Raw genomic sequence first — 23,290 nt, forward strand, 5'->3', positions numbered from 1 at the left:
TTTCGCTCCGAAACCGGAGCATACTCAGGAGATGTTGACTTTACAATGAATAATTGTAAGAGATTTTTGTTTTGTTCGCAGATAAATCTCTACCAATAGTAGAGCCAGCTTTAGAGTCAACCGAGGGCCACGCCGCTCAGTGCGCCTGTCCCAACTGCGATGAGGTCCTCTCAAGATTCTCAGAATGCAGTATATGCTTGGAGCCTTTACAGGTGAGCGGCTGTTTTTTCCAATACATGTTAGCCCCTGACTGCAATCTCAACTAGTGTTAACTGGTGTTGGAGTCAAAGATGGTAACGGTCTAACCTACAAGGGGGTGTGCCAGGGATATTAAACCTATACGATGAGACATTAAACCTGTACGATGTCACGTAGACACAGATCCCCCTGATCAGTGTCTACGTGACATCGTACTGGTACGCTCAAACTCTTGGTGGCACATCTTTCTCAGTAGGGTAGCCACGGCCAAAGCCAGAGAAAATTCAGAAATAATAAATTCCAATATTTCTCTGCCGGGGATTGAACTCGGGACTCAAAACCGGAGCGCTCGCTGCCGAGCCAGGGAAGTCGTTAAAATCGGGTGATTGTTATCGAAGTAACGTTATTTGCGCTGTGATCTTATAAGTGGGATGGTCTGGGTTCGATCCCCGGCTGAGCACTTTAGGAATTTCGATATTTTTTTATCTGTTTCCGGTTTCGATGACGACGAGTTTGATTGAAGCGTTCCGGGACGACGACTTCTAGAACCCGATCAGGTTTTGGGTTTAATATAACTGACATACCCCTAACAGGTTATTCAAGGGCTAACTTGTAGTGGAATTTAAAAATAGATAAAGATAGAGATTTTTTTCGACGGCGATAATTAATTGATCCTTTTTCATTTAGAAGTCTAAAGTAATTAGTAGAAACACCTACGAATAAACGTACATCATCATCATCATACAAACCCATTACCGGCCCACTACAGGGCACGGGTCTCCTCCCACAAAGAGAAGGGGTTAAGGCTGTAGTCCACCACGCTGGCCCAGTGCGGATTGGTGGACTTCACATACCTTTGAGAACATTATGGAGAACTCACAGTTATGCAGGTTACCTAACGATGTTTTCCTTCACCTTCAACAAGTGATATTTTAATTGATTAAAACGCACATAACTTAGAAATGTTAGAGGTGCGTGCTGGGATTCGAACTAGCCCCCCCGAAAGTGAAGACGAAGTGCCACCCACTGAGCTATCACCGCTGATAACGTTGTACTATAGTAATTATACAGTTTAAATGTTTGTTTTCGCATAATGAAACAGTTCTAAAATATCTAATTCAAAGGTTTTATGCAAATAGCGTGGCGCACGCGGAGCGAAGCTAAATCCTTTGTGCATTATAAAACGAGCTCTGATAGTTTAGTTATATTAAACTGTATATAGAGTCTGGAATAAAAAAAGTTGCGAGTAAGTTTTATTTATTCTATGTGTACCGGGACAGTCTGATATTAATTTTCGTTCCTGTGGGAACTAAAAAAAATTGCATTTATATTTGGGTAACTAAAAATTCGTGCTAGGATTCGAACTCAGTCCCCCGAAAGTGAAGCCGAAGTCCTAACCATTCATTCGGCTTTCACCCCTTCAATATGGATAGAAGCAGCCGTTACTTTGCGGAATTCCATGATATACTATGAAAATTAAGCTTAATTTGCTATACTCCGCGAAAAGCAGAAGAATCTGTAATTTATAATTTCTTCAATCCTTATACTCCACACCCAACTGATCTTAGCCAATGTACCAACGTACGTTTCGCTTTGAAACCGGAGCATCCTCAGGAGATGTTGACTTTACAATGAATAATTTTTAAATGAAAAATAAGCCAAATATGTTGCCTTTTAAACGTTTCTTAATCAAGAAGGCGATTTTTTTCATTGCCGAAGATCTGTTTGGTGTGGAGTATAAAGATTGAAAAAATGATAAATGATACCATACAGTTTCTTCTGCTTTTCGCGGAGTATAGCAAACTAAGCTTAATTTCCAATCAATCAATCAATCAAAAATACTTTATTGCACACAAGAAATAAATAAAAGAGAACAAAGGTACAAGTCATTTAAATTTGTGTAAGAATGGCGGCCTTATCACTTAGAGTGATTCTTTCCATTAATGGTTTTCAGCAACCATTAATGTATGACCCCTTCATTAATAACTGTTTTAACTAGCTAGCTTAATAATATGATTTGTTTATCGGCAGTGTTGCGGCCCCTGTGTCTGCCCGTGGTGTGGGGGGGTGTGGTGCGCGCGGTGCTCGCGACGCATGTCCCGCTGTGCATGGTGCCGAGGCAGTCTGCGCGCACCCGCCGTGCCCTGCCTCGCGCTCCAGAGACTCATCAACGACCTGACGCTGCCGTGTAGGAACTATAGGTGAATATCTTACATCGGTGTGTGCAATATGAGGACTCCATAAAAACTGAAACGAGCGAGCGAGTTTTTTTGGTTCCCGCCTCGCGTTGCAAAAACTCATCAACAAGCTCACGCTGCCGTGTAGGAACTATAGGCTGAATAAAATAACTGAAACGAGCGAGCGAGCTTATTTTTTTTGAAATCCTGCCTCGCGCTGCAGATACTCATCAACGACTTCATGATGCCGAGTATAAAAGAAAGCTGGATATCTCTCATCAGTGCATTCTAAACTAAAAAAGAACTGCAACGAGCGAGCGAGCAAGTTTTTTGGAGTTTTGCCTCGCGCTCCTGAGATTCATGAACGACCTTACGCCGCCGTGCTTAAGATAAGAAAACTGAAACTGACTAACTGACTTAAACAAGCGAACGACCAAGCTTATAGCCTGATAGTAAGTGGAACAAAATCGGTTATACACGGAGCAACATGTGCAGTTTTTATTACGCAATATTTTTGTTGTGTGCCGCGACGCTTAGGTATCTTAACACTAAATAGCTCGGTGGTAGGAAAATAAAAAATGAAATGAAAAAAAAATAGTTACCGACTTACAGGCAAAACCTACAATGGAAACAGTTCAGATACACACTTAACACGAAACCTACTATGGAGACAGTTCATGAAAAAAAAATTAGAAATTATTTCCCTATATATTTTCTAAATTTGTAGCTGGTAGGTTCGTTTCCCTAATCGATCCCCCAGCATCGATCAATAATCTCCAACATATGCATTCATACAAAATCTAGCAAAAGAAGCGTCTGATGATTTTTGTAACCTAGTGATAATAGTTTAGTGATATAATAATATTAAAAACAACTAATAATATTTATAAAGATATCTCTTTTATTTTATTATTCGATGCTAAGCTGTAACAGATAAGATTCGCAGTAAGCGAAGTACTAAATTTGTACCCTGGCAATTTTATTCATTTTCGAACCCTGATACTACATAATACATTGATACTCGAAACCGATCTTCGATTAGGATCCAAAAAATCCTTACTATTTATATTTTTTATTTATGATGAAAATTTTTCCAAGATGGCCGCCGCCACAACATAGCGGATTAGATTTTTTTTTTACAGTACAGATATAAAATAAAAAGGCTTCTACTATGCACTATGCCTATTCCATTTTCCCCTTCGATTAAGAGTGGAAAGGCATCTTCTAGGCAAGCGCGCTCCACCTTAGGATCATCACTTACCATCAGGTGTAGTTGCAGTCAAGCCCTCGTTTATAAAAAAAATAAAAAAACTATGACTATTTCAAATCTAAGATGGCCGCCACCCCAAGTTACACTTTCTTTTCCAAACCCCATCAATATCGGTATCAAATGAAAGGGCGTGAATAGTGTACGCTACATTAAAAGTCGGTGTATTATAGTATAAGTCCTATTATAGTATAAAGGACTACGTAAACGATAAAAAAGCTTGGGTGTAAATTATTGCTCTAACCAGGTTGCTCTTCTAATAATTTAAAATGACATTGTGAGATGGTGATAACAAAAAAAAAAAAAACACTAAGCTTTTCTAAGTAGTTAACAAAGTAACAAAGGCTAAGTTTGTTGTGGGCTTCTTCTTAGACCAGGACGCGTTTGGAACCCTCGTAGCTTTAGTTTTAAGTTTACGAATGTGGTTATCGCCATCATCTCACTACCGTGTGGTTCTTATGTACGCATCAAAAGTGCCACCTGTGGGCCTACTTGAATAAAGATATTTTTGACTTTGACTTTGACTTTGGTGGTTTTTTTTTTAATTTTATTCACCAATACTTTTATCCGAGAGGCATGTTTACTCCTTTATAATTAATCAAAGAAATGCAATTAATCAACACTGCGTCACAAAATAATGAATGAACTAAAATATTTAATAGAATCCCTTAATAAGAGGGTCATTCATATTTAATGTCTTGTAGATAAGGCTATCGATCAGCATTAGGCGGTGAAGGTCAGACAGGATTAAGTATTAAGATCGGAAACATCATTTTGTGTATGATAACGCTGAATGTGATTATTGTTATTAGAAAATACTAGGTACAGCAAATTTTAACTATCGGCCAAGTAGCGTAGTGGGCAATGCTTTCTTTATCCATGGCTGTGATCCCCACAACTGGAAAAATGTTTTTGTGTTGAACATTGATGTTTTTCAGTGTTTGGGTGTTTATCTGTATAAGTATTTTGGTATATTATTCATTACAAATATTTATGCACCATATTAACACAAGCTACGGGGCTTGATGGCGATGTGTATTACCGTAATATAATCATTTATTTATTTAATTACTTAATTATCAAAACTGTTAAGTCAAAACTCACGGCTTAGTATCGACTCGGGTTCAGTAAAGAATAGCTGCAATGCCAGAATGCACGTAATTTAGAACATATTAACCACAATTACCTCATTAATTATTATTTTAGACAGCCGGTTGGCGCAGTAGCGACCCTGCTCATGCGTACAAGGCTGTGGGTTCGATTTCCATAATTGGAAAAAAATGTTTGTGTGAAATGAATGTTTTTCAGTGTCTGGGTATATGTATATTATAAGTATTTATGTGTATTATATCCATAAAAAAATATTCATCAGCTATCTTAGTACCCAGAACACAAGCTACGCTTACTTTTGGGCTAGATGGCGATGTGTGTATTGTCATGTATATTTATTTATTGATTTACCCAAAATGTCAAAAACATTATACCTAAATATAAAAAAAAATTTAGCCGCTTTTTGTACCAGATACGTTTTCAAAATGATCAACTAAGTCCAGAAAAAATACAAACAGTGCAAATACAACTTTTTAAAATAACTTGTTTGGTGTACAATTAGCAAATAGGCAAAAGTTAGCAAAATAGGCATTTAAATGTCCCATGCAGCTTAGGCAACCAATAATAGTATCAACTAAGATAATGGTTTCTGATAAATGTTATTTTTAGATTTACATCGTAAAGATCAACGTGTGTACGATGACTTAATACTGATAACAGCGCCTCTTAGCATAGTAGGTACAACATATCAATTTTATCTGATTTTAAGAATTCATCAAGAATACAAAACCAAAATAAACAAACAAGCTGATTTAATCTCTACATGAAACTGCAATATATTACTGACAAAGCTATTTTATTGCTATACATTATTTTAAGTATAACGACACAACACATAAATCAAATATTCGTGTGTCATATTCAAAGCAAAATGATAATATTATATTCATATGGTAGAATATTGACAACTAAAGTCTTCAAACAGTGCGCGAAGGCAGTGATGATTAATAATACTCCAAAACTGAGGAACTGAACTGAAACTGAGGAAAAGATCAGAACTATGCTCGGGCTATGCTCGGAGATACTTGCAGAACACCCAGAGCACCAGAGCTATCGACATAGCTCAGCGAGTTTCGAAGTTGAAAAAGCAATTTACACGACGTTGAGGTCCGTGGTATTAAAAAGCGGCCGTGCTCCAGAGCAAAATTAAAAAAAAACAAAATTCATTTATTTCAAGTAGGCCCAGTTTACAAATCAGTCTGTAGTGACTCTACCACCGGTTCGGAAGGCAGATACTCGTAGCAACGTTCCACTAAATGGCCAGATATCATCATAAAAATAGAGACAGTCACTGGTCACAAACGGACCGTGGAAGTTAGAAATTCCTACAGAAATTCTTTGGATGATACATATTTTGATGGTGCGACAATTATTTAATGAAGTTTAGAAAATAACGAGCAGTTAAATGTCACTTTTCAATATCAAATTGTTCCGGACTCAATCATATTATAACACATCATCAAAATTTGTAGAAACCATTTTACGCTTTGAAATATACATAAGAGCCCAAGATAAATCCCCTTCTAGTTTTAATCTTTAACATCTGTTACAATCAATAGCAATAAACCCTACATAAAATGTCCCAATTTCATTTCTCCATGGCAACGATAAAGTTTTACTATGTGATAGCCGAATCTCGTCGTAGAAAATTAATTCAAGGTCACGGTTTTAGTTGTGACCGATAAAATTTTTACTTTATTTCTATTGGTTTCGAGTAAATAAATCGTAAAGGGGCAATAAAGCTCTTGTTAAACTGTTTTACGCTTTCAGTTTGATTTGTCGGGATGACCGAGGGCTTAATTAAAATCGGTAATATTATTTGACCCTTGTGATAGATATTGTCAATTATATTTTGGATCTATAGGCTCTGATATTTTTTTAAATCTATAGACTAGTAAATACACTACACCCGAAAATAAGTTACGATGCGGCCTAAGATGAAGTGCGCTTGCCTAGATATCTATTCACTCATGAATTGAAGGAACCCATATAGGTATGGGGGAAGACGGAATCCGTAAGGGCATTCCAGATCTTTCCATAAGCAAAACGCTTTGTACGAATCCAAGGTTGATGTCAATTACGTAGCGGTGCAGATGCCTTGCAGTTCGATGGTAGAAAGGCGAAGAAGGAACCAAATAAAACAGTTCCCGAGCATACTCTCCAAAATACATCTTGTGTTTATCTTTACTAGTAAGCGTAGTAAAAGGGAAGAATGGATAAAGAGTGCACGCTATCGAAATGCGAATTTTGAGATAAATGTGTGATGTGACAAAGATTAAGTTAGGGAATGAATATATTAAGGGCTGAATAAAAGTGGTGCCAGTGCCAAAACTATAGGTAGTAAGGCATGGTATGGCCATGTTATGTAAAGATAAGAAAACCCTGTTACCAGAAGAATATAAATATTTATATTTATGTAGAAGGAAAAAGAAGGATGACCAAAAAAGAGATGGATAGATTGTGTGAAAAAGTGTATGCGAGTATAGGAGTAAGAAGATAATAAATAGGAGTGAAGAAGAACATTATATAGGGTTATTATCTTTGATTCCAATGTCTTTAATCTAGCAAGTTTACTTTCGCTGGCGATGAAAAAAAGACTTTTTAACAACAGACATTTTAATAACAACATATTTATTATACATAGATAATCTGTATTTTCATTCAAACATTAAAATACGCACTGCATTTTACAACTGCTTACAAATCTTTATAGCATTAATCCATTTTATCAAGAACTCAAGCGCGTTGGTACGTAAGAGGTTAATTAATTAACAAGTAACTCCTCAAATAAATTTATTTCATAGTTCCCAACTATTTTATACGGCGATGAAATAAAACGTAATTCAAACTTGAACGCTCTCATATAATTAGGTCAGTTCTTATTTCGAATTGAAAGGATATATCATTTGCAAATTTTGATATTAATTATCCGATGTGATTGATGTGAACTGTTACAATCAAATAGTTGATCTAATTCATAACAGTAGTTATGTCTTCTAATTTATGGCTGGACTCAGAAACATTCCAAAATAGCATTATATACTTGTGCATAAATAATAGGAAAATTAACTATGACCACTTTGTTAAGATAGTGATTGCTTTATAAACGATACGTGAATAGAAACAACTGCGTATTAACTGTGCTAAAGCCGAGGTCACTACTTACATTATAAGTTACTCTATCGAGCGAACCCCAGAGAATAGCAAGCATGTCGACCGTTTCAAAGTGAATGGACGCAACGTGATGGCTGCAATTGGTATAACGGCGTGACTTTCGTGCCCTGGAGACTTGGAACTGCTGTTCTGGAATATCTAGGCAGTCACGATTTTAAGTTATATTAATTATTTACTGTTGCTGACCCCATTGATGCACACCAACTGTTTCCACATTTCGTATTGAATAAATAAATCTATCCGAGTAGTCCCATATCATACTTTATCACAGTTATTTTAGTAGCTTATTAATTATACTTCGAGTAAGAAATAAATTAGTAAGATAAAGGTAAATTTTTGAATGGTGTTTTAACGTTGGAATTTTATAATTTTTGGGTTGAAACATCAGAAGCTTCTTAAACCAACGTTCACTAACCATTCATACTTAATATTTCTGCGAAGAACATTGAACCCCTAGTGGGTTTCGGTAATAAATCCAAATTTGGTCCTTAGTTTATTTTACATGAAAACTTATAGATTACACTGTGAGATTTCGTAATAATATTAGTGAACGAATGAAATAATTTCATTATAGAAAATTCAATAAGAAACGTGTTGATTTTGTATAATAATATGTGTCAAGGATAATTTGAACTCTTAATTGTCCACAGACGGGGTTGCACAGAACTTTTGACAGCAAATATAAGGGCAAAGCATGAAGAGGAATGCAAATACGATACAATGATTTGCCCCATCACGCCTAATTGTTGTTCGGTCCCCTTTGAAGAACTATCAGCTCACCTCCAATCAAACCATAACATCATTGCCGTTTACTCTCAGAAGATCAAGATATTAATAGAAAACTTCCAAACCAAACTTAAGAAAACTGCATGCTGTAGAACCAAATACAAGATCGTACTGCTCTATCAAAAAAGTGCTTTCATTATTAAAGTATGTATATACAATTACCACGTAAAAGTTGAAGTTATGAGACGGAAGCTCGGATATATCGCTGATGTTAAATCAGAATCAAGAAAGAGTGAATACTGTGCACTGATTGAATTCCAAAGTAAAGCGTTGTGTACCAAATCAGCAATACTTATTGAGAATGAAGCATATAGTAAGAAAGCTGAAGTACAATGGAACGATGTGATACTCAAGTCAGAAAACGACGAAGCTATTACCATTCATGTTAATATTGGAAAAGCTGATGCTGACCCTATACGGAAAGAACTACCCGATTCATGATAAAGTGGAGAAATTAAACTGGTGTAAATACATGATAAATAAACAAGACATGTGATTAAACACGACGCTTGCACTCGAAGATGTTTTAAACGAAACAGATTTAAAGCTATCTTCGAAGAGTTATTAGAGGCCAAAAGAACTTAAGTTAGAGTTGACAACAACCCGACGTTATATTATATTTTTTCTCTTATGAAATCAACGGATGAACAAGTCTAAATTTGTTTTAAATCATGAGTTGGTAAAAAGGAGTTTTTATTTCAGTCCTTTTTAGCACGATGCTTATGCAAAGTTGATATTTTAAGAGGGTTCCTTAAAATTAAAGATAATGTCAAATGATTAGAATATACATTCCAATGGATTTGCATCATATTTTTTGTGATTTTACTGTAAGATATTAACTAAGTAGGAGGATAGTCAAAGTTATCAGGTTAGTTATACAATGACTGATATAGACATAACTATTAGATAGGTACGTACTTAGATTTTGCGATTGTATTTCAATGTAAGTTTTAAAATAAAAAGTTTGAATTCAATTAATTTTGTTTTATTTTATAAGCATGTTTCTTCAAATATCAAGATTTATCATCTTCATCATCATCATTTCAGTAATAGGACGCCTACTGCTGGACATAAATATACGCGTCTATAATTTCAAGTGCAGAGTTCTAAACCATTACTGGGTGGAGCGGAACTTAAGCACAGATAATATAAGTCTCGATGATGATAATAATAGCCTAGCACTAACACCCTCGCTTGTTTTCCGGCGACTTGTGGTAAATGTCAGTGGCTAGACCACTGTTGCTCGCCGATTTCTAAAATTTCTGTTTTCGTACCACCGACAAAGTTTCGAAACTCATAGCGAGATGTGATGCCGGCGGCTAACGCACCAACAACTTGTGTAGACTCCTTAAGATCTATGATCTACTTCAATAAAATACACTATCGTTGACCCCTAGTTACATCGGATGGATACCCTAATAAGTCAAATGCAGATCATGGTCGATTTCTCGGGGTCTTTTGGATGCCATAGATCAATACAATTTATTCGATTAGTTATTCGCTTGTAATAAGTAATCAATGGAACCAAAATCATAACATCAATAAAAGTAAAGCTATTAGCTTCTATTTTTATCAACAGGAAAAAGTAATTAAATCTTCGATTTGAATACTTTGGATTACAGTTATTATTAACTAGCTGCGCCCTGCGGTGTCATCTGATTTTGAATAAATCATTTGGTAGCTTTGTTAGGACGTGAAAAAAGAACGATATTGGGTGTAAAAATAAGCCAAAGTAATAAAATAAGCGAAAGTAAACCACCCTTGGGAACTCGACGTTTTTCCTGAACCAAAAATATTTTATTCTCCGCCCTTTAAACTTACTTTATACCAAAAATCAAGTCGATGTATGGTGAAGGAAGGACAAATAAACGAATACACTTTCGCTGTATAGTTTGGATTAAGTGTATTCATTTCGGGCTGACATTCTATTTACTTACTTTAACATACGTTCGTGTGATTCCTAAAAATTATTCAACGGGCCTCTTAGGTAATTAAATATTAATTAAACATTGTCTAGTCTATTCCGTTCTATAACGAAGTTGTACATACGAGTGTAATTATTTATTCAACGTTCAATTAGCAGGAATAAATTATTACATCATTACTATCTCTAACACAGGTAATATAGAAACTGGGATCATTTTAGGAGATAAGATGCTAACTTCTGAAACTAGTGATGCTGAAGGTAGGTTGAAGCTAATAGGGAGAACTTCATTCGACGCCATCTTGTGACAATACTGTTACTCAGTATTGGAACTAGATGGCGCTTTTTTGATCTCATATAAATGGTAGAACAGACTTTCACTCGATCAATTAGAGAGAAAATCTCAAACTAAGCTTTCTGCAACCTTATTTATAACCCACTGGTTCACAGGAAAGAGGGACTGTTTCACCAAAGTAAGTACCCTGGAATAAAAGAAGAGAAAGAAAGATGAAGGGATTGATTGAAAGCTTAACACCTTCACATTGCTATATTGCGATATTGAGATGATAATACTGATGTGTAAAGGTATGTGGAGTCTACCAATCCGCACTGGGCCAGCGTGGTGGACTAATGCCTTAACCCCTTCTCATTGTGGGGGGAGACCAATGCCCTGATGATGATCGGTGATGGGTTGATATGATGATGTTGATGATGATGATGATGATAATACTGACGATTTATATTCTGCGATAGTTCCATTTCATAGTGTAATTGAGTTTATATTTTAGTCACCGAATGACGTCATCGGAATAACTAAAGACACAACTTTCAAATATGCATCATCAGTTCATCCTTACATCCGCTGCCTTCCAAATACAACAATGCGGTTGCCGTGGAATTTTTAACCCTATTCTTATGAGTTATACGGACTATTTTTGTATTTCTGTAACTTTTTTATTCTAGACTAATAGATTTACTAAATAGTATATCTAGAGTAGGCCAGTAAACTAAAGATGGTCAGAAACTCAGAAATAACTTACCAATAACGGGCATCTGATTAGTATTCTTTGCGGTGAGCCTTGAACCCGTTCCCATTGTCAAACGAGTTTTTATTTATGTTATACGACATTTAATTTACTCACGATAATAAGCATTTGGTGTCAGTGGTCCAATGCGCTTGCGCGTTTTTTTCGAATTTATAATTTTACTGGAAAACTGCATCGCCGATTTCAATATAGCTCATTACAATCGACCAACGAGCTAATTACTTTACTAGTGGCATAAAGTGCTATTTAAAAAAAATAACAACCTCAGGCGAAATAATATACAACGTGTACCGGAATTACGAAATACTGTTAAGGGATGCATAATTATATTTCATAGAGAATAAATCCCTCGTAAACCCTTTAAAAATATTAAATCAAAAGACGCATATTTATTTTTCCATACAAACAAATTAAAAACATTCTAAGTGTTTACTTATGACAACCCTATTGAAGATAAAGACCGACACGTGCATAGTACCTACGCTACGCGACGTTTCCCTAATAAAGTGACAGGAGTCATTTGATTTTACTTTTACATGTGATGTTAAGGCTGTATCTGATTTCTTTGAGAAAAGACTAATGCAATGGTTTACTCAAAAAGTTTATACCGTTTAAACTGCAACTGGAGAACAGTTTTGTCTAGTAAAACTTTACATCAGAACAGAACAGTATATTTAAACTATAAAACAACCCCGCAGACCTTATCACAACAAATATATTTAATCAAATTTACCGACAGCAATGCCCCATAACGTGTCGTGCAATTGAATTTTTTTATACCACTACAAGTTCTCGATTGCAATTTGACCTAGTGGCCCTGATGGTAAGTAATAATGCAGTCAAAGATGGTAGCGGGCCAACCTGTTAGGGATTAAGACAATGATATTAAATCCATAATCCTAATCAATTTCAACACGTGATCAGATCAGAGGAAATTCAGAATGCGTCAGGGAGATCGCCTAATCAAGCATCCATTGAAAAGAACAGACCAATAGTCATCCAAATCGGTTCAGCCGTTTTGGAGGAATTAGGTGATAAACAAATATAACAACTAAGTAATTTAATTCTTTAACTTTAACTTAACGTAGCTTAATTGAGCGTGTATTTCTCGTGTGAGACAATGGAAACCATACCAAGTTTAGTATTCACAAAAGTAATCAGTTGCCATTATATTTCATTCCACGACCGGATAAGCACTTTTCATTTAACAAGGACGCTTTTCATGGGAAAATGAGACGAAAATTAAGGTCAGCTCTGAGTATTTTAAATTCGTCGTACATTATCACTGTTAGAAGACTTTAGTCTTACTTATTTATTTATAAGTACTCTTTATTAATATCCCAGGCTTCAGCTTCCTTTTCGGAGGGACTGAATTCTATTTTCTCTAGCTTTTCGGTGTTATATGGCTCAATCTCACTTGCTTAACGGTGAAGACATTGTGCGAAAACCATCCTGAGAGTTCTCCATAATGTTCTTGATGTTAAAGGTTTATGATGTCTATCAAGTTCTCCATAATGTTCAAGGTTTGTGATGTCTATCAAGTTCTCCATAATGTTAAAGGTTTGGGATGTCTATCAAGTTCTCCATAATGTTAAAGGTTTATGATGTCTATCAATTCGCACTGGGCGACTGAAGGACTACGGCCTCAACCCATCTCATTCTGAGAGCCATGCTTAATGCCATGCCTTAACCCAACTCATTACCGGTACACAACTGGCAACCTAACTACTGCAAGCAAACCGGGTCGTTCTAAGGACAGTATTTTTTTATTCCATTGCAAGTAGGGCATTGACTGCAATCTCACCTGGTGGTAAGTCATGATGCGCTCTAATATGGTAGCGTGCTAACCAGTGAGGCAGTATGGTAGTAATACCCTAATAGGTTTCTATGCGACACCGCATCGGGACACTAAATTACTAAACGGCACGGCTTTGTCGATAGGGTGGTAACTAGCCACAGCCAACGCCTCACACCATACCAGACCAGAGGTAATTCAGAAATTGAAAATGCCCAAATTGCCACTGGCAGGAATCGAACTCTAGGTTAACTAGGTTGTCAACTTGTGAGTATGTAAGAAAACAGGGCATTGCCCATTAAACAAACCCCTTTTCATTTAAGGTAGGTCTAACGGACAGTCCACTGTTCAGAGCACGCATGGGTGCAGATGAAACACCGACCTACACAATACTCCGCTGCAAGGGAATAGCAGAGCAACGCGCAGCATACCTTGGCTCCCCAGCATCAACCCTAAAGCACACGGCGACCTGAGCGGCCTGCTTACCTGGAGTAAGCTCGGCTGTCTGGAGTCTGGAGCGGGGAGCGACTACAAAAACATACAGAACAACTTGCACTACATACAACGGAAGGTTCCGGCCGATCAAGTACCGAGACAAGCCCAGGAGACGAAGAAGAAGAAGAATTGATTATGAAGATAAATTTATACTCAACAAAAAGTTAAGTAAATAAAAAAGTAAAGCATAAAATTGAATAAAACTTACGGAAAACAAAAAGAAAAGCAGAAATTTTTATAAAGATACTAAAGACGGCATTAAAGCGTTCAGGGTAAGAGGATTATAATTTTGTTGCAAAACCAAATAAGTGATCAGCTGAAAAACAATAAAACAAAATTTCGTGTAAACAAAAGCATCATGAATCATGCCCATTATCTCATTTGCTTTAAAATATAAGTTAAACGTTAACATAAAACCCCGGTATAAACACGCGGCACCCCGCGACGTTGTGTGCGTCTAACTTCTGGCAAGTTAAAATTAAAAACCTCCTAGTTTTAGTTTCAAGTCAAAGAATGTATTATTTAAATCACTATCACCTCACAATACTGACAACAAGAATGTATGACCGCTCTACCATCTATAGGCCTACGTAGATGAAAAAATATAAATAAATAAAAAAATAATAACAAAAAACCTCCGACACAAATTAATACTCCTCATTCCCATTCGTATATATTTATATATAAAATGTAATTAGCCATTTTGTAGTGGCTGCCATCTTGGATTTGAAGTTTGTAATAGTGTACCTACTTATTCAAGCCTTTTTATTTAACGCCTTTAATGAGGGAGAAAAAGAAGAAGAGGTAATTGTGAAAAAAAAAAATTATTCGCCATTTTGTGTTTACGTTCATCTTGGATTTGAGATTTATCATTGTGTGCATTATTCTACTAGTAAGACACTTACGTTTAATAACCATATAAAGGGAGGTGTGAAAAAATATGTAATCCGCCATTTTGTGGCGGCAACCAACACGGACCGATTTTCATCAAACATAGCTAAAAACACTCCCGACCAATCTACCTTTCAAACAAAAGACATAATCAAAATAGGTCCATCAGTTTGGGTGCTACGATGCCACATGCCACACACAGACCAGTGAAACTTAAAACACCCCGTCGTTTTTTGCGACGGAGGTTAAAAAGAGTCTAATGAAAATCGAAACCAACATAGTATCATGAATCATGCCCATTATCTCTCACGGCTCACTCGCTGTAAAAGCAAGTAGAGTAAAGGTAAACAAAAGGCCCGTTATGAGAAAAACATTCAACGTTATCAGTCCTGGTCACCCACTTTGCGGAGTAAACAGCCGAGTACGCGATAATTTGACACTCACGTCCCGTAACACTGAGTTATATTCCAGAGTGTGCTTTTACACTCTCCGATTCCCGCAACGATCGGATCCTAATTCCCAGCGTACAGTCTTACAGCACAGGTCTCCTCTTTTATCTTAAGAGGGATTTATGGTCTAGAAATGACCAGAGAGTTGAGTTTGACCTTTCACATGCGTGCACGGTAGCTTGATGAAGGATATGCTGCTGCCTTATAGAGAGAGATATGAGTGCTTAGGCATTGTTCCTTCTAGGACGATCTAAATGTTCGTCGTGCAAGGTTGGCATCGACACCACCAATAACGAATAAACTTTTGTAAGTTTTTCCCTAACCTACAAGAATTTATATTAATATTAGACACCTATCTAAAGAGTGTTTGTATGTTTTTGATGCATTACTCCAATTGACGCCTGGAAGAGATCGCGACGTAGCGATAAGGCCGCCAAATTGTATAAGCTGTTTTGTGTTTTTTTCTTATTTTTCTGTACCTTTGTTTGGTGTATGCAATAAAGTGATTCTCTGATTTGGATTTTTCATTTTGCGGTCTCCGACCCTATTATTGAGAAAGATAATATTATGCACAACATCACGGCATGATCTATTAACTATGATTAAGTATAATAATTATTATACCTACTAATTGTCACGATATCCTAGCGATATCTGATCGGACAATGAGAAGAGGCTATTTATCTGCGATGGTATGGTTTGTTTACTTTACATGGCCTGGTTAATAATTTATCATCTTTCCTTATCTTTGCAAATCGTTGATTCGTCAATCCTAAGTAGCTTTGTAGTTGAGTACAACGGATTTATGTATACTCACCTCAAAATCTAATTTTCACTTCGAGTTTTCCTTTGTCGAAACGTTATAACTTATAGTGATATAAGTGACCTTGATAAGAAGATATTGTCAATATGATGGCAGGTGAAGTTCCAGAGATTTAACAGCTACGCGGAGGATATTATGACGGCCGACTGGCGCAGCGACCCTGCTTTCCGAGTACAAGGCCGTAGGTTCGATTCCAACAACTGGAAAATGTTTGTGTGATGAACATAAGTGTTTTTCAGTGGCTGGGTGTTTAGCTGTATATTATAAGTATTTATGTATATTATTTATAAAAATATTCATCAGTCATCTTAGTACCCATAACACAAGCTACGCTTACTTTGGGGCTAGATGGCGAGGTGTGTATTGTCGTAGTATATATATATATATTTACTATACTTAGTGCACACGTGTGGGTGAAGTCTTTATCCCCTCATTCACCGTGTGTAAATCACCAATTTCCAAACTTCGGACATGTACTTAGAATTTCTTGATAGAAAACCCAATACTTATTCACTGACCCAATACGGGGATTTAACCCAGGACCTTGTTATCTGTAGCCTTGGCAAAAGATATGCTCGTTCGCAATCGATGAGTCATTTCGATTATCCAAACTCTGTATCGTATCCTTCCTTCACGCCGTAACTAAGAAACCAACCTACTCTTTTTACGGTTTTTGACATAAAGTTTGTTGGAAGGCCGGAGAGTAACATAAACTAGGTACTATTTATCCCAGGAATACAAACGGTTCCCGAGGGATTTGTATAAAACGGTAATTCTCGGACAAAGAACGATTGTGCCTCAAAATGGGGCGGAAGTGCTTGAACCCTAGGGCTCGAGAAAGCGAAGGGATCATCGGCCTTAGGGCGCCTCATGTGAGGCCTACCCTCGGCTCAGGCAACGATTGGAGTGAAAGGGTTACGGACAGGGATTAGTCCGCACGCCTCGAAGGCCGTGGTGTGAGCCTACGTCCTGATGACGTCAGAAGTCGGGACCTGTGCAGATGTTGATTGTTTGTCCTGAACCACACCGTAACGCAATGTACGAAAGCATTCTATACTATGTTTGAGGTTTGAGACGTCCTCTACTCTGAAGTCTAGACTAATCGAGTCGGATCGAATTTAATTTGTCGCTGTTCCAATTCGGTTAGGTGATTAACCTATGGCCACAATTTTTCCCTGGATATAAAGTTGGAATTGCCATATACTGCGTGATAAATATTTAATAAAAATACCGTCCACAGCTTTGTCTATCCCTCTGTATGTCTATCTGCTAGAGTCACTTATCATCTGATTATGGGATAGAAAGTACAGTTGCAATAAAATAATAACAAAGCCAAAATTCAAGTGGTTCTAATAGTATATTCAGGCTTACTTAACCTCAATAATTAATAGACGATTTGGAGGACTATGAGAGTTCTTCATGATATTATGATTGTTGTCATTATTTATTAAAAGAATACCTTACATCTAAGTCAAATTTCAAGGAAAGTCACAAATTTTAAAAATTAAAAAAAAGAAATTACTGATTTAATCCAAGTTGCTTAGTTTTTATTGAAATAAAAACTTTATTTAATAACTTAACATCTATAAATATCAGAGGCTTAACACTAAAATATCGAGCAATATTTCACGCCAAAAAATATTAAGAGTCATTAAAACTCAACAATAAAAAGCGTAAAATTTCATTACTGCAAACAAAACACCTGTTTGCTTATTTCTCGAGCGCCTGATAATTAATGAATAGCAATTTGTTGGTTAAAATAATTGTTATTTAGATTTTTTCAAAAGGCAATGTATAAAAGTTATGTACGTGTAACTGTATAATAATTTTAATTAAAATAGGTTGCACACATACTATCGTTTGCCAGTTTTATACTAGTTTTCTTGCAAAAAAGTTTTATTTACAGCTTTAGTAAAGTTACAGTGAATGCATCTTATTAATCCTTATCTACTTCACTGCTAAGCTTTTCTTGATTTGAAAAGTTTTGCTATCTACGAGCTAAAGTTCCACATTACATCTAACTTAGAGGTTTAATTGAAATTCATAGTAAAATTCTACTTGTTTAGAACTACAGCTCATGCCTTTTGCCTGTAAAGGAGTGCACTAGGCGAGCAATCTTAGCAATGAAGTTTAAACCGTTCAAACAGTATTAATACATGTTCAGCTTCTACCAACGTTGTACGTCATAAACGTTAGTAATTAAACATATATACCTATTTAAAAGTATGTCTATGTCTACTCTAACCTTGTCTATATCAGCAGTAAATTTCTGTTTCCCAATTACCAAAGTAAAAAGTATTTAGATCAGTTTAAAATTAAAAAAAATATAAGTTCATTTATTTTAAGTGCTTAGGCACAGTTTATAGGCAATTTTGAAACGTTGAGTCCGTCTGTTTGTAGTGACTCTACCACCGGTTCGGAAGGCAATTTGTACCGAGAGGGGCCGGCAAGAAACTCAGCAGATTGCTCTTTTTCAACATCATTTTACGGTTTACAATCTATAGAATTTTCCACATTGTGAGAGATCAACCTGCTTCCAAGCAGCCTTGTCGTTAAGTTAAGCACTGATGATGTTCACCGTCAATTCTTCCGGATCCGTTCCGGTTGTCCAAAAAGTCCCTTCAACCGAAAAACTGCCTGGACAACCAATCGGACTGTCACTTTCATAGATCATCGATATCAATACCTATACGGTGATTAGTTATTTTTATTATGCACCGCTATAAAGTCACCGACCGGTGCCAGGATCATTCTACTTCCATTCTATTACAACTTAGCCCTTGACTGCAATATCAACTCATAGTAAGTGAGGATAACCTGTTAGGAAGTATGCCAGTTTTTTATAAACCGTACCCCTTATCGGTTTCTTTAAATCGGGTGTTAACTAGCCACAGCCGACGCCTTCCAAAAGACCAGACTAGAGAAAATTCTGAAATTATACATTCTCAAACTGCCGGCACCTGCAGCTTAAAACCACAGCTGATGCTGCGCCCGCGCCAGGAAGATCGTCAAAAAAGCGTTGGTGAGTCTTCTTTATAACTACTAGTGCTTCGATTTATATTCGTTTTAATGATTGATTAATTGAGTTTTTTTTTATGAGGTTAATTATTTGAATCATTTATTCAAACAAATCTTTACTTTTGCAATTAATGTGTTTTTAGTTGAAATAAGAATCCGCTTAAAGTATTAAAATTGGGTACGTGTTAATCCAAAGACTCACCTCAGCAGCAATGTAAGCGGGTATGACAGAGAGGAGCAAGCTCTCCTGTTGCTCTCTCTCGCACTCGAGTTTAACGCGCTGTTCCAGGCAAGTCCTGGTGCCTGCGAACGTGTTCCGATGGGCACGTTCCGTCAGAGCACGGTAGTAGAGGCCGATTCCACTTGCCGACAGGAGCAAGGACAGCTCGCATATCAACTGTGGACAGTAAGTTAAAACATATTGACGACCGACTGACGCAGTAGGCAGCGACCCCGTTCTCTGAGTCCATGGCCGTGGGTTCGATTCCCGCAACTGGAACATGTTCGTGTGAATAACATGAATGTTTTTCAGTGTCTGGGTGTTTCTGATCTGTATATTATAAGTATTTACGTATATCATTCATAAAATATTCATCCGTCATCTTAGTAACCATAACACAAGCTACGCTTACTTTGGGGCTAGATGGCGATGGGTGTATTGTCGTAGTATATTTATTTATATGAATATTGATTATTTTTGATCTGGTGGAGGCTGGCTTCTGTAGCCAGTTACTTAAATATACATATACTATTACAAAAATACACACATCGCCATCCAGCCCGAAATTAAGCGTAGCTTGTGTTATGGGTACTAAGATGACAGATGATTAAATAGGAACCCAACCGATAAATTTGACTGAGAAAATTGGAAATAAACAAGTAGGTACTAACTAGAGTCGCTGAAAAGAGGATGATTAGAATTATAGAAATCAGAAGAGGGAAAATTTATTGGCCACCTATTAAGACATGACTCTACTTTGGGGCTAGGTAGCTATGTGTGTATTGTCGTAGAATATTTATTTATAAATTTTCAGTTGCAAGATTTGACTCACACATGACTAACTTCTAACAAAAATAGTTAAACTAAAGCAAGTGAAATAAGAAAATGTCAGAAGTCACAAAGGTGAGGGAACCCTAAGATTGTTATAAACTCGAGACAAAGTCCTTGATCTATAATGACACTTGTCTGAAACGTGTTTGCTTAGGAGCAAAATGGTTACTTTATCCAACTACTAGCAGGTGTCATTTACTACGATGCGGTAGGAAGGTTGGGTAAGTAAACCCTTCTGCTACGGCTAATGTAACATCTTGTAATATTATCGTCTTAAGGCAGGGTTAATGAAAGTAATTAACAACGTACATTTGTATTTTTTTATACATATAAAAGGCATCGAGTCGGATACTTATTTGAAGGCATCAATATCTTTTGCAGCTTTCTTTCAAAGCTATTGAATTTATTGAAGATAGAAATAGCACATAACCAAAACCTCAATCTCACCATGTAGGTATTATTTAATAATTCTGAACCGATTCTCCTCCTCAGCTGGTGGAGTGCAGAAGTAAGCTTGTGTCTGAAATTGAGGGTCTCTTGGACAAAGCGTCCGAATGGGGTGCACAAAACATTGTTCAGTTTAACCCCACGAAACCCAAGTCTGCGCGTTTACAGGTAAAAAAACCGCGTTCACCGCAGAACCTCAGTTCCAGAACACTCTCCTCACTATTTCCAATAGTACTGGGATCCTCGGTGTCAACATCTCGAACGAAGTCCAATTCCGCGCTTGGAAGGTAAAGGTAAACTAGCTTCCAAAAAGCTTAGTGTGCTCGACAGAGCAAAACGTTACTTTGCGTCAAAGCATAGACTCCAGCTCTATAAAGCGCAAGTAAGACCTCACATGGAGTACTTTTCACATCTTTGGGCTGGGGCACCTCTTTTTTTCCAACTCCTTCCATTTGATCAGATACAAAAGCGGGCTGTTTAACTTGTTGACAATCCCAAATTGACTTGCAGTTTGGAGTCCCTGGGGCACCGAAGAGATGTTAGCCCCATTTGTGTGTTCTATCGGCTCTATAATGGAGAGTGTTCTGAAGAGTTGTTTGCATTGATACCTCCTTCCCTGTTCTCTGACCGCACCTCACGCCGTAGAAATAAATTCCACATCTTGGGTTATTCAAGGGGCGGATAAACACATTTCTTAAAAAGAATACACTGTTATTGCACACCAAACAAAAAAAAAATATATCAACACAACACAGCGTATAGGTACAATTTGGCTGCCCTATCGCTACACAGCGATCTCTTCCTATCTATCCAGGCAGCCAATAGCATAGAAAACCGTAGTACGGAAAAAAATTAGGTGGTGCATATATACGAAGAGTGGTAGCTAACCTGCTGATAGAACTGTCCCTCCTGACCTTTTGGTCCGATGCCTATCGCCAGGCCCATGTACGCGAGTGTGAGCGCCGCAGACATTCCTAAGGCTATCGGCCGAGCTATGGGCATCATTGTGTGCACCATCTGGAAAAAAAACACTTTTCAAAACATATCTTCAGCAACCAGTCCATTAACAACCTCTGGTATTCAGGTTGTGAGTTTGATAAGCGGCGCGTTAGCAATCTCGCCCAATCAAAAAGATATCACCCTTAGAAGATCTTTGGATGAATAAAGTTCGTTAAATGTTTATTGTTATGGCTGATTCCCGACACCTTTAAGGTGTTTATTTATTTATTTATTTTATTTATTAGGTTTACTTACAAACTCTTGCACTAATACAACCGTTTTAAAAATTTTAACTATTCTATTTAAGTGTAATGTTTTCTTAAAAGTAAACACAGCCTATGAAAATTTATAATAACACCATATCATGAAAAGAAAAGGTATGGTGAATGAGAATAATATAACAAAATATCTCACACACTAAAAAAATAAATCAAGGAAACAGCAAATAAGGGTCGATTGGTCCATGATAAAAATATCTTATCTCTAAACTTATACAACGAGTCAGAGTAAATATCAACTTCAGTGCTAATGTGGTTTAGGGTCTTACATAATCTTGGAAAAGGGGAATAGGCACCAAGAACAGTTCTACGCATCGGGGGACAGAGTGGAGTTATAGGTTCACGGGGATAATTAACAGGTACCCGAAATCTAAAACTGTATTATAGTAAATGAGGACAGTCAATTTTAGGGTTTAGAATCTTATAAACAAACTGCAGGTCTAGAAGTTCCATGCGTTTTTCTAAAGAGTGCATTTTAAAGTATGCTAGCCCGGTGTTAATGAATGAATGAACTATATGGATATTAGTTAATTCATTCATTCACATCAACCTATTACAACCACTACAGAGCACGGGTCTGCTCCCATAATGAGAAGGGGTTAAGGCCGTAGTCTACAATACTGGCCCAGTGCGGATTGGTGGAGTCCACACACCTTTGAGTACATTATTTAGGGCTCTTAGGCATGCAGGTTTCCTCACAATGTTTTCGATCGCCGTAAAGCAAGTGATATTTTAATTACTTAAAACGCACGAAATTTAGAGGTGCCGACGGGGTTCGAATTAGGCCCCCCAAAAGTGAACTCGAGCTCTTACCACAGCACCGCTTCCAAATATTAGTATCGAATAGCAATTCGATCTCCCATTAAGTAAGTTTTGATTAAATGATTCGCTTGCATTTTAAATATTCAAAGTCTAATATTTAAATCAAATATTTCTTTATTCCAATAGGCACATAGATGGCACTTTGGATGCGTACATTGCATGTAAAATATGACATAGAGGTGAATTGATGGCGCAAACTAAATTCGTCAACTTAAAACTAAAGCTACGATGCGCGAGTAAAATTTGGTTTAGTTAAATTAAATGATGTTTTCATTATGCATATTTATATTGTATCCATTATATATTAAATACACAACAGGCAATATTTAAGATGTGATTTTGAGAGTAGGTGACTCAATTAATAATAATCTTAATACCTTCAGCTTAAAGAAAATCCGAATAATACCGAATATCTGCTTCTTGTGATTTATGTTAACCGTGTAGTGTTTACACTTAGGACTCAAAATGCTGAGAAAACCAGAAAATGCAGAGTCCCTAAACCTCTTACTTAGTGGGCAGGTGACATTAAAAGACGGTAAT

The 23,290-nt window shown here is 36.9% G+C and overlaps 2 protein-coding genes across 4 annotated transcripts in view; one reads left to right on the forward strand and one right to left on the reverse strand.

Annotated features, from left to right (window-relative positions):
- Positions 1-9,680, forward strand: part of LOC120630236 (probable E3 ubiquitin-protein ligase sinah) — a 78,524-nt gene extending 68,844 nt beyond the window's left edge. The window contains exons 3-5 of the mRNA XM_039899386.1: positions 82-212; positions 2,230-2,399; positions 8,577-9,680. Of these exons, the coding sequence (XP_039755320.1) occupies positions 82-212; positions 2,230-2,399; positions 8,577-9,153 (878 nt within the window). The 3' untranslated portion in view covers positions 9,154-9,680. The remainder of the gene's footprint in view (positions 1-81; positions 213-2,229; positions 2,400-8,576) is intronic.
- The window catches only part of LOC120630235 (adenylate cyclase type 2), a 258,614-nt gene that overhangs the window by 128,584 nt on the left and 106,740 nt on the right, over positions 1-23,290 (reverse strand). For all 3 annotated transcript variants that reach the window (XM_039899385.1, XM_039899383.1, XM_039899384.1), the window contains exons 4-5: positions 21,540-21,668; positions 19,356-19,550 (exon numbers count right to left, since the gene is read on the reverse strand). In XM_039899385.1, coding sequence (XP_039755319.1) covers positions 19,356-19,550; positions 21,540-21,668 — 324 coding nt within the window. The remainder of the gene's footprint in view (positions 1-19,355; positions 19,551-21,539; positions 21,669-23,290) is intronic.

The sequence above is a fragment of the Pararge aegeria genome, chromosome 16 (genome assembly GCF_905163445.1).
Source record: "Pararge aegeria chromosome 16, ilParAegt1.1, whole genome shotgun sequence".
NCBI lineage: Eukaryota > Metazoa > Arthropoda > Insecta > Lepidoptera > Nymphalidae > Pararge > Pararge aegeria.